Source organism: Callithrix jacchus, chromosome 7 (genome assembly GCF_049354715.1).
Source record: "Callithrix jacchus isolate 240 chromosome 7, calJac240_pri, whole genome shotgun sequence".
NCBI lineage: Eukaryota > Metazoa > Chordata > Mammalia > Primates > Cebidae > Callithrix > Callithrix jacchus.
In genome coordinates, this window is record NC_133508.1 from 6282734 (window position 1) to 6298918 (window position 16185).

General features: G+C 46.3%; 1 protein-coding gene across 6 annotated transcripts in view; it reads left to right on the plus strand.

Moving 5' to 3' along the window:
• ITIH5 (inter-alpha-trypsin inhibitor heavy chain 5) overlaps window positions 1–16185 on the plus strand; it is a 194077-nt gene that overhangs the window by 54172 nt on the left and 123720 nt on the right. For all 6 annotated transcript variants that reach the window (XM_035306695.3, XM_078329330.1, XM_054258417.2 and 3 more), the window contains exons 6-7: window positions 11802–11971; window positions 12991–13107. In XM_035306695.3, coding sequence (XP_035162586.3) covers window positions 11802–11971; window positions 12991–13107 — 287 coding nt within the window. The remainder of the gene's footprint in view (window positions 1–11801; window positions 11972–12990; window positions 13108–16185) is intronic.

The window sequence follows — 16185 nt, forward strand, 5'->3', positions numbered from 1 at the left end:
TTTGGAAGACCGGGTGGCTGACACTACAGCTGTCTTGAGGAGAGGCTACTGACCAGCCACACACCATGCCTCCACCAGGGACCAGCACAGTCTCGATTTCAGTGGATGCCCAAGAAGGGGTTGAACTGAATCTGTTTAATTTTTTTTTAACTTTATGTTCTTCTTTCTTTCTTTCCTTCCTTCCTTCCTTCCTTCCTTCCTTCCTTCCTTCCTTCCTTCCTTCCTTCTTTCTTTCTTTCTTTCTTTCTTTCTTTCTTTCTTTCTTTTTTTTGCCTTTAAGTTCGGGGATACATGTGCAGAACGTGCAGGTTCATTGCATAGGTACAGGTGTGCCGTGGTGTTTTGTTGCAGGCATCAGCCCATCATCCAGGTTTGAAGCCATCAAGCATTCGCGATTTGTCCTGATGCTCTTCCTCCCACTGTCCCTCACTCCCCGTGACGCTCCTCCCCCCACTGTCCCTCACTCCCCGTGACGCTCCTCCCCCCACTGTCCCTCACTCCCCGTGACGCTCCTCCCCCCACTGTCCCTCACTCCCCGTGACGCTCCTCCCCCCACTGTCCCTCACTCCCCGTGACGCTCCTCCCCCCACTGTCCCTCACTCCCCGTGACGCTCCTCCCCCCACTGTCCCTCACTCCCCGTGACGCTCCTCCCCCCACTGTCCCTCACTCCCCGTGACGCTCCTCCCCCCACTGTCCCTCACTCCCCGTGACGCTCCTCCCCCCACTGTCCCTCACTCCCCGTGACGCTCCTCCCCCCACTGTCCCTCACTCCCCGTGACGCTCCTCCCCCCACTGTCCCTCACTCCCCGTGACGCTCCTCCCCCCACTGTCCCTCACTCCCCGTGACGCTCCTCCCCCCACTGTCCCTCACTCCCCGTGACGCTCCTCCCCCCACTGTCCCTCACTCCCCGTGACGCTCCTCCTCCCACTGTCCCTCACTCCCCGTGACGCTCTTCCTCCCGTTGTCCCTCACTCCCCGTGACGCTCCTCCCCCCACTGTCCCTCACTCCCCGTGACGCTCCTCCCCCCACTGTCCCTCACTCCCCGTGACGCTCCTCCCCCCACTGTCCCTCACTCCCCGTGACGCTCCTCCCCCCACTGTCCCTCACTCCCCGTGACGCTCCTCCCCCCACTGTCCCTCACTCCCCGTGACGCTCCTCCCCCCACTGTCCCTCACTCCCCGTGACGCTCCTCCTCCCACTGTCCCTCACTCCCCGTGACGCTCTTCCTCCCGTTGTCCCTCACTCCCCGTGACGCTCCTCCCCCCACTGTCCCTCACTCCCCGTGACGCTCCTCCCCCCACTGTCCCTCACTCCCCGTGACGCTCCTCCCCCCACTGTCCCTCACTCCCCGTGACGCTCCTCCTCCCACTGTCCCTCACTCCCCGTGACGCTCTTCCTCCCGTTGTCCCTCACTCCCCGTGACGCTCCTCCCCCCACTGTCCCTCACTCCCCGTGACGCTCCTCCCCCCACTGTCCCTCACTCCCCGTGACGCTCTTCCTCCCGTTGTCCCTCACTCCCCGTGACGCTCCTCCCCCCACTGTCCCTCACTCCCCGTGACGCTCCTCCCCCCACTGTCCCTCACTCCCCGTGACGCTCCTCCCCCCACTGTCCCTCACTCCCCGTGACGCTCCTCCCCCCACTGTCCCTCACTCCCCGTGACGCTCCTCCCCCCACTGTCCCTCACTCCCCGTGACGCTCCTCCCCCCACTGTCCCTCACTCCCCGTGACGCTCCTCCCCCCACTGTCCCTCACTCCCCGTGACGCTCCTCCCCCCACTGTCCCTCACTCCCCGTGACGCTCTTCCTCCCGTTGTCCCTCACTCCCCGTGACGCTCTTCCTCCCGTTGTCCCTCACTCCCCGTGACGCTCCTCCCCCCACTGTCCCTCACTCCCCGTGACGCTCCTCCCCCCACTGTCCCTCACTCCCCGTGACGCTCCTCCCCCCACTGTCCCTCACTCCCCGTGACGCTCTTCCTCCCGTTGTCCCTCACTCCCTGTTTTAAAAATTGTTATGATGCTTCTCTTTGCTCCATAAACGTCATGATCCTGCCTTTGCGGTGAAGGTTTGGGGTTGTGTTCTTAGGCACTGGCATAGAATGGGTGCTCGGTAAGTGTTTTTCAAGGAACTGAGGGGGAAGTAAGTGTTGGCTATGACAGTGCTTGTAGGTTAGCACTTTCTTGGCTTATGTTGGTAAATGTTGCCAGATCTTGGGTCTAGCACTTACGTTGTCATGAAGCAGGGATTAAGAGACAGAATTAATAACTAACGTTGGTTCCAGAAGATTTAGGTTACAGAAAATCTAGATAAATCCCCCTTAGCTAGGGTTTCTAGATGAAATATAAGATGCCCAGTTTCATCTGAATTCAGAGAAACAATATATCCTGTACAATATTTAGGACACGGTGGTACTAATAAATTATTCATTGTTTATCGGAAATTCAAATGTAACAAGCATTCTGTATTGTAATTTGCTAAATCGGGCAACTCTGCCTATTAACGGCTGCATTGTGACTGGCTGTGAAACCCCCACTCCTGGGTCCCGGCCTGGGTCCAGTCTCCGCTCTGCAGCTGGAAGGGCAGGACCCTGTTTGGCCTCTGTGAAATCTCTGTGCCTTTGCCAGGAAACAATCTGGTTGTTATGTGAGGGTTTCCGGCATTGTACACACAGAAGTTATTCAGGTATGAATCATTTGGCCCCTGAGTCGGTTTTCTTTTGATTTTTGATGCCAGTATGAAAAACCATGTTATCTTGTTTGTTTTGACATCAGCTGTGGTTCGGTCAACCCAAGAGCATGGCACAGAGGTTTTGGCTTTTCTCTCTGGCCCAATACTGGTGAGCCACCTCCTTTTTGCTTTGGGGCTTCACTCTTTTTCTTCCTTTTCCCTGCTACCTTGGTGTGCTGTGGGAGGTGGATGCTCTCAGTGTGTATGGCGTGGACCACCACAGATGGGGCTGAACCACAGGTGGGTTGGAGGATATGATGCCAATCACCAAAAGCATCTGCCACACCCCCGAATGCTTTCGGGAAGAGAAACATCAGTTCCCTTGAAGGGTTCTCTGCCCACCTGCCCAGCTGTGTGCTAATACGTTTAGTCATTTTCATCCTCTATGTCTGGCAAGCTTGAAGTTGAACTCTCACGTTTCTGGCGCTGTGTGAGATTCCTCAGATCTACAGATGTCTAAGATGTTGTCACTGCCTTTGCAGAACTTGGAGTTGGCAGTTAAAAACGTAAAAATATTGAATTGTGATAAAAAGCACACCACATAAAATTTACCATCTTAGCCATTTCTTTTCTTTTTTTCTCTCTCTCTCTTTTTTTTTTTTTTTTTTGAGACACAGTCTCACTCTGTCAGCCAGGCAAGAGTGCAGTGGTGTAATCTCGGCTCATGGCAACCTCTGCCTTCTGAAATTCAACAATTCTCCTGCCTTGGCCTCCCCAGTAGCTGGGGTTACAGGCGTGCACCACCAGAATGGGCTAATTATTGTATTTTAGTAGAGACAGGGTTTCACCATGTTAGCCAGGCTGGTTTCAAACTCCTGACATCAAGTGATCCACCTGCCCTGCCCTCCCAAAGTGCTGAGATTACAGGTGTGAGCCACCATTGCCCGGCCCATCTTAGTCATTTCTAAGTGCTTGGCAGAGTTAAGTATATTCACATTGGTGTATAACCAATCTCCTGAACTCTTTCATCTCCCAGATGAAACTTTGTACCTACTAAACACTGACTCCCCATCTCCCCTTCCGCTTGGTCCCAGATGACCAGGTTCTCCTTTCCGTCTCATCTACAAATTGGACAACTTTACATACCTCATGTAAGTGGACTCATACGGTATCCATTCTTTTGTGTCTGGCTTATTTCACCTGACGTCACATCCTCAAGGTCCATCCACGTTGTACCACCTGTCAAAAGTTCTCTTCTTTTAAAGGCTGAATTCTATTGCACGGTGTGTCTGCACCACGTTTTGTTTATCCGTTTACCTATCAATGGACACAAGTTTCCTTCACCTCTTGGATCTTGTGAATGATGCTGGTATTAGCATGGGCGTGCAAATATCTGGAAAAGTCCAGATCCCACTTTCAGTTTTTGGCTATACACCCGGAAGTGGAACTGCTGGGTCCTCTGGCAGTGCTATTCTGAGTGTTCTTGGGGGCCCCTCACTGGTTCCCACAGTGGCTGCAGCATTTTGCACTCCCACCTATAGTGCCCGAGAGTTCCGTTTCCTTCGTGTCCTCACCAAACGCCTGTCATTGCCTGTCTTTCTTTTTTGATGGATGTCATCCTAATGGGTATGGAGAGTTGGCACTTTTGAACAGGAAGAAGAAAAAACTGTAAGATTGAATCTATGAAGTGCCGCTCCAGTTTTCTCAGTTACAGACCCTGCTCTGCCTGTGTGCCAGAGAACCCTGTAAAGGAATTTAACAGAAGTCTCTCAGTCTCATATTCCTTTGCTGCTCTACCATGGTTTCTGGTGGCTTCCATTTGGTTGAGTTTGAAACGCTTGGAGCAGGTAGCATTTTAGGTCGACATGATGGCAGAAAGGGATAATGCGTACACACACAAACACATACACACACACAGACATATGTATGTATAAAATTTTTTCTTTGAGGCAGAGTCTCGCTCTGTCACCCAGGCTGGAGTTCAGTGACACAATCTTGGCTCACTGCAACCTCCGCCTCCTGGGTCCAAGTGATTCTCCTGCCTCAGCCTCCTTAGTATCTGGGACCAGAAGTGTGAGCCACTATGCCTGCTAATTTTTCTATTTTTAGTAGAGATGGGGTTTCACCATGTTGGCCAGGCTGGTCTGTAACTCCTGACCTTAGGTGATCCACCTGCCTTGGCCTCCCAAAGTTCTGGGATTATAGTGGTGAGCCAACGTGCCCGGCCCAATAATGTATATTTTTAAGGGTTAACTTCTAGAATGTGTGCCTGCTGGGTGAGGTAGTTGTACTTTTTTTCATGCATAGTTCCCTCTTGGGAAATGTTTTCGAATGTGGAAAACTGAGAGTCAGGAATCTATTCTTTGAGAAAGGAAGAGCATTGACTAAGCAGTGAAGAAAATGGGTTTGCTGAGAAACCTGGGCACACATCTACTCGACTATAAAATGCTAGAGTTGAGTTTGAATCCCTTCAGCTATAAATGCAAATTAGTATTCTGTGCTGTGTGTTGCTCTCATATCTATATGATGCTGTTTTCCAAAAGGATTTAAAACACCAAACATTCACATAGGGGGAAGAAAAATCTTCTCCCAAAAGATAACCGTGAATAGTGAGAGACTGATGGAGGGATTTAAGCAAATTCCTTCTCGCCTTCATGGCCTCTGGGTTGCCAGGTTTTCTCTGGGTCCTCTGCTGATTTGCCTGAATTTTATCTTCATTGCTCCCCTCCTAGAGTGCTGTTCCAGTTATTCACAGTATTTTTGACCCACTGTATATTTAAGAAATTGCCTCATTGGATCCCAGGTGAGCAGGGTTCATAAACAAACATAGACAAATTAAGTTTCTTTTTGCTGAGGAAATGAGCAGGCAGTGTGTGTTGGGAAACCCTTTTGTCAAAGCACCAGGTGTTGGCTGCTTTTCTCTGACAACAGCCAAAGCCAGGCCCTCAGGAGACAGAGGCAGGAACTCTCTCTGCCCATCCACCCAGAGGGTGGCGCTTCCAGCCCATGGCTGTGAGGACGGTGCTCCGCTCCTCAGTGTTTTCCCCTTCAGACATTTTTTTAAATTGCATTTTAGGTTTTGGGGTACATGTGCAGAACATGCAAGATAGTTGCATAGGTACACACATGGCAGTGTGTTTTGCTGCCTTCCTCCCCTTCACCCACATTTGGCATTTCTCCCCAGGCTATCCCTCCCCAGCTCCCCCACCGCTGTCCCTCCCCATTCCCCCCAATAGACCCCAGTGTGTAGTACTCCCTTCCCTGTGTCCATGTGTTCTCATTTTTCCTCACCCACCTATGACTGAGAATATGCGGTATTTCATTTTCTGTTCTTGTGTCAGTTTGCTGAGAATGATGTTCTCCAGATTCATCCATGTCCCTACCCTTCAGACATTTTACATAGCAGTTGGCTTCCATTTTCCCCCATGTGATTGTCTAGGAAAAGATTGTTTGTGACTGACACCCCTGTATCAGGATGACTGACACCCCTGTATCAGGACGTCACTAAGGACATACGTTTTTGTTCTCTTCAACTCTGATGGATAAGATATAAAGTACTTTGTCATTACCCAATAGGATCAGTCAGAGGAATTTTTAATAGCACTTCCAGGCATGGTTCTTAACTTCCTTTAGAGCCCTTGGAGGATGTGGCAAAATCAATGCATCCTTTCTTCAGAAAGAAATGCACATTTACACTTACATGCAAAATTCTGCATATAATTTTAGGGGACTTTGAGACAGCTACTGACGTCATTGTACTTTTAAAGGTTATTCTTTACGTAAGTGTATTGACATGTATAAAGTGTATCTGTATTGGATTCCCTGTTATGAATGTTTATTATGTGTCCGTCCTTTTGAAACATGGCTTATTTGTTTTTATCAGCTTTCAGTGGTATAGAGAAACCTGCTGGTGAACTGTGTGCTATCAAAGCACATTGTTTTTCTTTTCACGTTGTCTGTCACAATGGACAAAGAGTACATTCTGAAGGGAAGAGGATGGTGCTAGTATGTACTGAGCACCTACTGTGTGCCAGGCACCACGCTGGGCACCCGACATACGAGATTCACTTCATCTCAGCAATGATTCTGATGGTGGAATTGTTCCCGTGTAGCAGATGTGGAACTGAAGCCCAGGAATATTAAGTCAGTCGTTTTGATTCAGTCACACTCTACAGCCCACTCTCTTTGGTATTCTGTCGTTTGCAAAGATAACGCAAAGCTCCTTGTCCAAAAATACTGGGCTTTAGAAAAGAAGAGAGCTCCCTGGGAACCCTGGTGGCCTGAGAGGCAGGGAAGAGTCAGTAAGTGGAGGAAGAGCGTAAGTTTCCCGAGGGCGGGAGGGGCAGTTGTGTGCTTCTGGGATTGTCTTGCATGGGACCGCCAATGCCTGCATGGAGGCAGGAAGATGGCATTCGAAGACTTGGCCTCCCCCACATCGGGGCAGCTGCTCCAGCTCACCCTGGGAGTGGGCAAGAAGGAGAGAACACACAGGAGGAGAGAGATGTGGGTTCTCATTAGACAAGTGGGTCAGATTCTTCCTCTATTTTGGTCTGCACCAATCGCTTTCCTTACAGTCTGTATTATCCTGTGACTCTAAGGACTCTGCGGGTGACACTCATTGTGCTTAGGAAATATCTGCGGCGGTCAGCAGGGTGAGCCCCCGTTCACAGCAAGGGAAACGACGTTGTGTTCCTCTGCTCTGGGATTTTGGTCAGTAACGGTGGAGCAGCCCACATAAACCTACTTAACAGATTTTTTTCTCCTGTAATAAAAAGATGATTCTATTTTCTAAAGATGCTCCTCTGGAATTGCTCCCAGTAAACTTAAAAAAAAATGTAGTGGAAAATTTGTTGGGTCACATTTAGTGATTTACTGTCTGATTCTTATTGGGTGGTAGTTGGTGTCGGGAACCAGGCTCCTCGGTGTGTAACCAAACTGAGGATCAGCCCACTCTTTGGGTGTGTAAAATAAGCCCATTTAGATGAATCTCATGAATTTTCATCATGAACTAGTAAAACCGGGGGTCACTAGGAAACCAAAATAAACATACAGTATCCTTCCTCATGCAATATCAAAGAGCTCAGTCAAATGAATTATGAGGAGAGAAATTACACTTTTTAGTACCCAGTGCTTTTATTCAGCCATGAATGGTATTAATTCAGGGCACTTGTAAAAAGCATTTTAAAGATGAGACTGGAAGCAAGATTAAGTAGGAACATGCTGGCAGCATAAAGAGAGTTGAATCTAATTATTGTAGAATCTTAGAGATAACCTAAGTGCTGCTTAATTGCATACAACACGTTTTATTGACTCTTTTCTATGTGTAAAGCACAGAGACCGTGTGTAAGGTACATGCCTATTTTCTATGGGCAAAACCCAGAATCACCCAGAGGGCTCCTTAACACACAAATGACAGTCCCAGCCCCAGAGTTTCTGACTCTGAGTTTCTGGGCTGGGCTTGAGAATTGGCATTTCTAGCAAGTTCCCAGGGTCTGCTGATGCTGCTGGTTCAAGATCATAGTGAGAACCGCTCTACACCCTCGTGGGGTGGGAGGATTATTCCAGGGGTCACTTGAGCCCTTCTAATGGGATGGGTTGTGGAAGCAGCCAGTCCCAACAGGACGGCTTTCTTAGGGTTCACTGACACTGCGCTGAAAAGTGCTCCCCAGAAACTCTCTCCCTGGTCATAATTCTGCCAGCTGGAATTGCTCTGGACACACCTAATCCTCATTTAATAACTGCCCATGCACATTCATCCTAAGAAAAAGGGCAGAGAGGGGTCTGTTTGGCAAATAACATTGTATGTTCCATGCTGGGGAATGGCTGTGTAATCTACTTTGCTAACAATAAATTTAAACTTTAAAAACTGGGGTGTACATACAGTATAAAGAGTACAAATCTTGTATATACAGCTTGATAAATTTTTGCATGTGTATACACCCATACAACTGCCTTTCACATCCAGGCGTGGAATATTTTCACCCTTCCTCAAAATTACCCTGTGCTCTTTCTGGTCAGTAGCTGCTCCTCAAAGGCCAGCACTGTTCTTCTCCAGTAGCCATAGATATTTCATGCTCCTCTTGAATTTTATGCAGATGGAATCAGAGAGAACATGCCCTTTTGTGTCTGGTATTTTCACTGAAGATGACTGTGAGATTCAACCATGTTCTAAATAGCAGTATTCTTTTGTTTTTATTGCCTTGTGGTATCCCAAGTTTGACTTGTGTTTATAGTTGTATATTTAATTACTCCTTCTATTTTTTTTTTTTTTCTGAGATGGAGTTTTGCTCTTTTTGCCCAGGCTGGAGTGAAATGGCACAGTTTCAGCTCACTGCAACCTCTGCCTCCCCAGTTCAAGCAATTCTCCTGCCTCAGCCTCCTGAGTAGCTGGGATTACAGATGCCTGCGACCACACCTGACTAATTTTTTGTATTTTTATTAGAGATGAAGTTTCACCGTGTTGGTTAGGCTGGTCTTGAACTCCTGACCTCAGGTGATCCACCCACCTTGGACTCTCAAAGGATGACAGGCGTGAGCCACCGTGCCTGGCCTCTCCTTCTATTTTATATAGTTAAGACTGGAAAGTGTTTGGCTCTGTATCCCCACCCAAATCACAACTGGAATTGTAATCCCCGTGTGTCAGAGGAGGGGCCTGGTGGGAGGTGATTGGATCACAGAGGTGGATTTCCCCCTTGCTGGTCTCATGATAGTGGTGAGTTCTCATAGATCTGATGGTTTAAAAGTCTGGCGCTTCCCCCTTCTCTCTCTCTCTCTCTCCTGCTGCCATGTAAGATGTGCCTGCTTCCCCGTCACTTTCCAAAATGATTGTAAGTTTCCTGAGGCCTCCCCAGCCGTGTGGAGCTGTGAGGCAATGAAACCTATATTCTGTATAAATTACCCAGTTTCAGGTACTTCTTTAGAGCAGTGTAAAAACAGACTAATATAGTAATGATATAAGCCAGCAAGACTGCTGACTGTGAAATGGAATGGTGCTAAGTACATGACATCACTTGATCTTTTCAGTACTGTGAGATTGGTGCTATCATTAATCCATTTACAGATGAGATAACCAAAGCTCAGGAACTTGCTCAAAGCTTCACAGCTCATAAGAAGTGAAACCAATGTTTAAATGTGGGTCTCTGACCATGCTCCTGTGCTCTTCGCTGATATATTATGATGCCTGTCACTCTGGGTGCTTTGACAGTGACCATCAATGAGAGTTTGACCCTGGACAGCATGCAGTTTCCCTCATTTCAAGGACTTTTCCTTTTTCAGCACCCTCTTCTTTCTCCTGTTTAATGGTTCTAAGGCATCTCCAACCATGCTGGTAGTGACCAGGACTGTGCCACCTCTCCATGTACTGTCTGGATTTTCCCAGCTCCTTCCGACGAGCAGATCTGTGGACGCATGTTCTCTCTTATGTAACTGTCTCCCTACAGGAATAAACTGTTCTCTTTGCTGGCTCTCTGATCACTTCCAAAATCCCTACCCTTGCTACATGCAAATAATAGAAGAATCTGTTGTACCTTGTGGTTCCTGTTAAGGTTACACCTAAATTGCCTCTGAAAAAAAAATTATCTGTTTTGTTAAAGGAAATGTTTAAACTTCCTTTGGATTTTGTGTCTAATAAACCCTCAGAAGAAGGAAGTTTATTTTTAAGTACAAATTACTGTGGCCACTTAACGCCTCATTTCCTTTTTCTTTCTGCTAATTGGAGATGGGAAATTGCTGGTCAGCCTATTTCGTGCTATCAACTTGAGTACACTTAAAAAGATCATCAGAGGCTCTGCAGCAGTTTCAAGTCTGGCTTTGATTCCATATCTGGATAAAAAGCCTCCACATGCACTTATGATTAAGAATTCTTGTTTATATTTTCATATTCTCCACGGTGCATGCAGACCTCATCCTCTGGGGTTTATTGCTAAATACATAGATACGGTGTTGTTTGGGTTATAAATGTGAGTCGTCTGCTGAGTGATTCTCTGTGTTCTAACAGGAAATGCTGGACAGGAGTAAAAGATAGGATGAAGTGCTTAAACAGTCATCACACCAGGTTTTCCTAAATCGCGTAACACCCATTTATCTGTTTATCTTTCTGTAATTCTAATTTCTACCCTAAAGTTCATGCTAAAAAGCTTTGAGGTTTTTTTTTTTTTCTTTTAAATGAGCCATAGTCTGGTTATGGTGGCTCATGCCTGTACTCCTAGAATTTTGGGAGGCTGAGGCAAGGCAGATGGCTTGAGCCAAGGAGTTCAAGACTAGCCTGGGCAACATAGCGAGACCCTGTCTCTACAAAAAACAAAAAAATTACCCAGGTATGGTGGTGTGTGCCTGTAGTCCCAGCTAGTTGGGAGGCTGAGGTGAGAGGATCACTTGAGCCCAGGAGTTCGAGGCTGTAGTGAGCTATGATTGCGCCACTGTACTCTGGGTGACAGAGTGAGACCCTGTCTCAAAAAAAAAACCAAAAAACAGTAATATCGAATAAGAGATAGAACAAACGACCCATTATCACATATATGTAGCATCAGAAAAGAGGTGGGGCAAAGACACTAGAGAGCAACAGAAGCAAGAAACAGAAATGAAATGTATCTGGGGACACGGTCCTGATCCTGATTCAGCTATACCAAGACCCCTTTTAGAGAATCAGAGAAACTGAAATGCAAACTGAGAATTAGGTAATAAGAGGGCATAGAGCATTCATTTTGTTACTTGCGATAATGGTCTCGTGATTATATTAGTGAAAGAATTCTTATAGGTAAAGACACACACAGGAGTATTTATGGATGAAATATGGTGCCTGCTATTTGTTTTAAAGCACTCTACTAAAAAATGGTGGGGGAATAGATAAAAACAGATGCAAAAGATTGGGAACATGCCGATGGTTGTTAAAAGTTGGCTGATGGGTACATGGGGTTCATCTGACTGTTCTCTCTCCTTTCGTGTGTTTTAAAAATTTTCAAAAGAAAAGGTTCAAAAGGAGGCATAAAAGGGAACTACATGATGACATATCTCGCATTGTGATATGGGCACAATCTCAGAAGTTCCTGTAACCCTCTGTGTCTGCAAATAGTTCTTATTTCTTTTTGGAAAAATGTATATTCAGTTATTAACTATGTTTCTGTCTTGTTTGTAGATGATTCTGGGCCACCTCCATCTACTGTCATCAACCAAAATGAAACGTTTGCCCACATTCTTTTTAAACCTAGCGTAGTACAGCAGGCCAAGATTGCCCAGAATGGAATTCTGGGAGACTTCATCATCAGATATGATGTCAGCAGGGAACAGAGCGTTGGGGACATCCAGGTAATGGGATCGTTGTTGCTCTTTCATGCTGGTTGGTTGATACTTTGGATAGACTCAGACTGTGGATTCCAGTATTTACCTAAGGGAGAGAGAACTTTCTGCTTGTTAGTAAATTTGTTTTAACTCAAAATATTTCTTCAAAGAGACTAGTGGTATTCTTTTGCTGTGGGTACCTATTTCTGGCTTCAGTAATCTGCAGAGCAAGTGAACTCTGTAATATAAAGCTCCCTGTGGTGTTTTAGATGAAATTAGAATTTTAGTTCATGTTCCGTTTTATTTTATTTTATTTTTGAGACTGGGTCTCACTCTGTTACCCAGGCTGGAGTGCAATGGATGATCTTGGCTCACTGCAACCTCCGCCTTCCAAGTTCAAGTGATTCTTGTGCCTCAGCCTACTGAGTAGGTAGGATTATAGGCACCCACTACCTTGCCCAGCTAAGTTTTGTATTTTTAGTAGAGATGAGATTTCACCATGTTGGCCAGGCTTGTCTCAAACTCCTGACCTCAAGTGATCCGCCTGTCTCGGCCACCCAAAGCACTGGACTTACAGGCGTGAGCCACTGCGCCTGGCCCATGCTCCATTTTAATTAAAAGAGATTGCTCATTTCCCTTTAGGTTTTACTGTTCCAGAGACAGGGTGGGGATATTAAAACCCATTAATTTCATCCAGACTGTAGAGACTCTTGACGTCCCAACTTGTAAGATGCTTCATAAAAAACCGAGAATGAAGGAAGCAGGATTCTCAGGTAGCACAGGTCTGGGGGATGGACAGCTAAACTTGAACAGGTAGTCATCATTGATCAACTTCAAAGGGAAGAGTCTACCCTTATGCAGGTTAAATTAGCAGTTCGTCCTCTTGGAGGGATCGGGGCCTTGGATAACTTTGCTCCAGGCGTGGAATCTGACCGTAGACCTTTATCATGCTGTAGCTTTCAGAAATTCCATAGACTGACGCACGTTCGGTCCTTTTCCTCCCTACTCTAGGCACTAGCGTTTGTACTTCCTTTTCCCTCCGCCAGGTTCTAAATGGCTACTTTGTGCACTACTTTGCACCTAAAGACCTTCCTCCTCTACCCAAGAATGTGGTCTTCGTGCTTGACAGCAGCGCATCCATGGTGGGAACCAAACTCCGGCAGGTGAGCCAGCGCCGACCGCCCATTATTCCTCTCTCGCTTGTGCCTGGGGCAATGACCTGCTTTGTGAATAAAGTTCAGTAGATGCCAGATGTCGGCTTTACCATCCATTGATTCCTGCCTGTGAACATTCCCGAGCAGATTCAGTTAAGTCGTTGACATAAACTGTCATTTCAGCTGGTGGTTTTAAGAAAGCAGGGGGACCTGCTGTAGAAACACCTTGAAATAAAGGGCACTGGCAGAGTGGGTAACGTAAGTGAGACGGGAATACATCGACAGGGCCAGTCCTCAGCACTGTCATTGATGGGAGTAATTCTGTCCAGTGATGATTCCGCTGAGAACAGTGGAATGGAGTCATTGGAAGCCCCTGTGGCCTATCCTTAGAACAAAGAACTCGGGTCTTGGTAAATCAGGACTGATGTCACAGAATTTAGGATAAATCTTAAAATTCCAGGGTGGTGGGGAGACATTCGGGGGTCATGTAGCTTATGCTGAAAAATTAAATTTCCTGAGAATATGACCATATTTTTCTTATTTTATTCTGGTATCATAAATGTCAGCATCCTGCATTTATGATACATTTCAAACTCACATAATAGAAAACAGAGCTACTGGCTGACAGACCAGCTAATATCTCTGGATTTATCGAAAACATAAATCTCCTAGTTTGTCTTTTAAAATTCATTATCTATTTAATTTAATTTATTTTTTTGAGATGGAGTTTTGCTCTCGTTGCCCAGGCTGGAGTGCAATGGTGCAATCTCAGCTCACTGCAACCTCTGCCTCCTGGATTCAAGAGATTCTCCTACCTCAGCCTCCCATGTAGCTGGGAGTACCGCCATGCCCCACCACACCTGGCCAATTTTTGTATTTTTAGTAGAGACAGGGTTTAATCATGTTGGCCAGGCTGGTCTAGAACTCCTGGCTTTAGGTGATCCACCTGCCTCAGCCTCCCAAAGTGCTGGGAGTATAGGCATGAGCCACCATGCCTGGCCTATTTTATTTTTTTAATCATTTCACAATGCATTTGTGATTTAATGAGTGAGACACTATCTCCAATCTCATACAAACTCTATCCCAGCTGCGTCCACCTCTAGATTCCACCTCACATGCACTTAAAACTGCTCCTAGCTGGTAAACTATTGCAACTATTTTCTCTCAATCTAGTACTTTATGAACGGCTTATTTGGCCATTTACATTTTAAAAATCCTGCAGCGAAATCTGTGTCTTCTACATGGCATCTGGTTTTCCTCCATTCCAATAGAGCAAGAAATCCATTCCAAAATATGATGTGAGACTAGGGTTTAACTATTTTCTTTTAGAGCCGGGGTATTCAATCTTTCAGCTTCTCTGAGCCACATTGAAAGAAGAATTAATTATCTTGAGCCACACATAAAATATACTCACACTAACAATAGCTGATGAGCTAATAAAACAAAAAAACTCCCAAAAATATCTCACAATACTAAGAAAGTTTATGAATCTGTGTCGGGCTGTATTCACAGCCACCCTGGACTGCCTGTAGCCTGCGGCAGACAAGCTTGTTTTAGAGGAAAGCCAAATATAATGTAGGGGGAGGATAACCTTGCCCTGTGAATCAGCTTCTAGTGGCTCTTTAGCGTCACTTGCTCGTCCGGAGCTCAGCCTGCCAACTGCTCCAAGTTTATGACTTTTTCTTCCTTCTGCCTTCCCGACTTTCCATCTGGGGTTCCTTTTCTTTTGCTTTTGCATGAAAAACATCCATGAGTATCTTGTTAGAAGATGGGAATCTGCTGGTGAAGAATTCTCTACCTTTGTCTGAAAATGATTTATTTTACTTTTATTCTGTAAGGATCATTTTTACTAGGTATGGTATTCTACATTGGCAGTGATCGAATGATGGACCTTGTATTTGAAAATCTGGGCCAGTGTGGTGGCTCACGCCTGTAATCCCAGCACTTTGGGAGGCCGAGGTGGGCGGATCATGAGGTCAGGAGTTCGAGACCAGCCTGGCCAACATGGTGAAACCCTGTCTCTACTAAAAATACAAAAATGAGCTGGCCATGCTGGTGTATGCCTGTAGTCCGAGCTACTCAGGAATCTGAGGCAGGAGAATTGCTTGACCCCGGGAGGCGGAGTTGCAGTGAGCCAAGATCATGCCACTCACTGCACTCCAGCCTGGGTGACAGAACAAGGCTCTGTCTCAAAAAAAATCTGTTTGTAGGAGTAGTTTGAGGCCTAGGATGGTGGTCTATTCCTCTAGAGAAGGTTTGGGCTTGTTTCTGTCATGTACCTGGGGAATTAAAACCTGGGATTACCTTAGTCCATTTTCAGGGACTGAGGTGTTTGGGCAGCCCAGATGGCTGGAAGCTCTTTTAAGAGCTGGTGTAGTTCTGTTTTGCACACAGTATAGAGGGTTTGCTAGAGTACCCTCCAAGCTACAAAGGGGATGCTCAGCCTCTCAGGTATCTCTTCGGCCTTGACAAACATCCTTTAGACACAAATGGTTCTGAATGCTGATCTCACCTCTTAAAATTTGCATCTTCTCTCAGATTTTGTTTTTTTTTGACCGAGTCTCACTCTGTTTTCCAGGCTGGAGTGCAGTGGCACAATCTCAGCTCACGACAACCTCTGTCTCCTGGGTTCAAGCCATTCTCCTGCCTCAGCCTCCTGAGTAGCTGGGACTACAGGTGCATGCCACCATGACTGGCTAATTTTTGTATTTTTAGTAGAGATGGGGTTTCATCGTGTTAGCCAGGATGGTCTCAATCTCCTGACCTCTTGATCTGCTCACCGTGGCCTCCCAAAGTTCTGGGATTACAGCCGTGAGTCACTGTGGGAAGCCAGATTTTCTTTTTTTCTCACTGTTTTGTTTGCTTTCTGTTACTTGAAAGAATTTTTTTAACCCCATTTGTTTAGCTTTTTCAGTTCTTACTGGGAAGCCAAAGAAAATGTTTGTTTCAGTTCTTTTTCAAATCTCTGTGCTGTTTTAGGGTTTTCAGTTTTTTACAAAGTTTTGAATCTTTTATATTTTCTCAAGCACAGTAAACGTGCTTGTCTGTGTCTGCTAAATCCAAACTTGCGAGTCCCTTAGGGCTCAA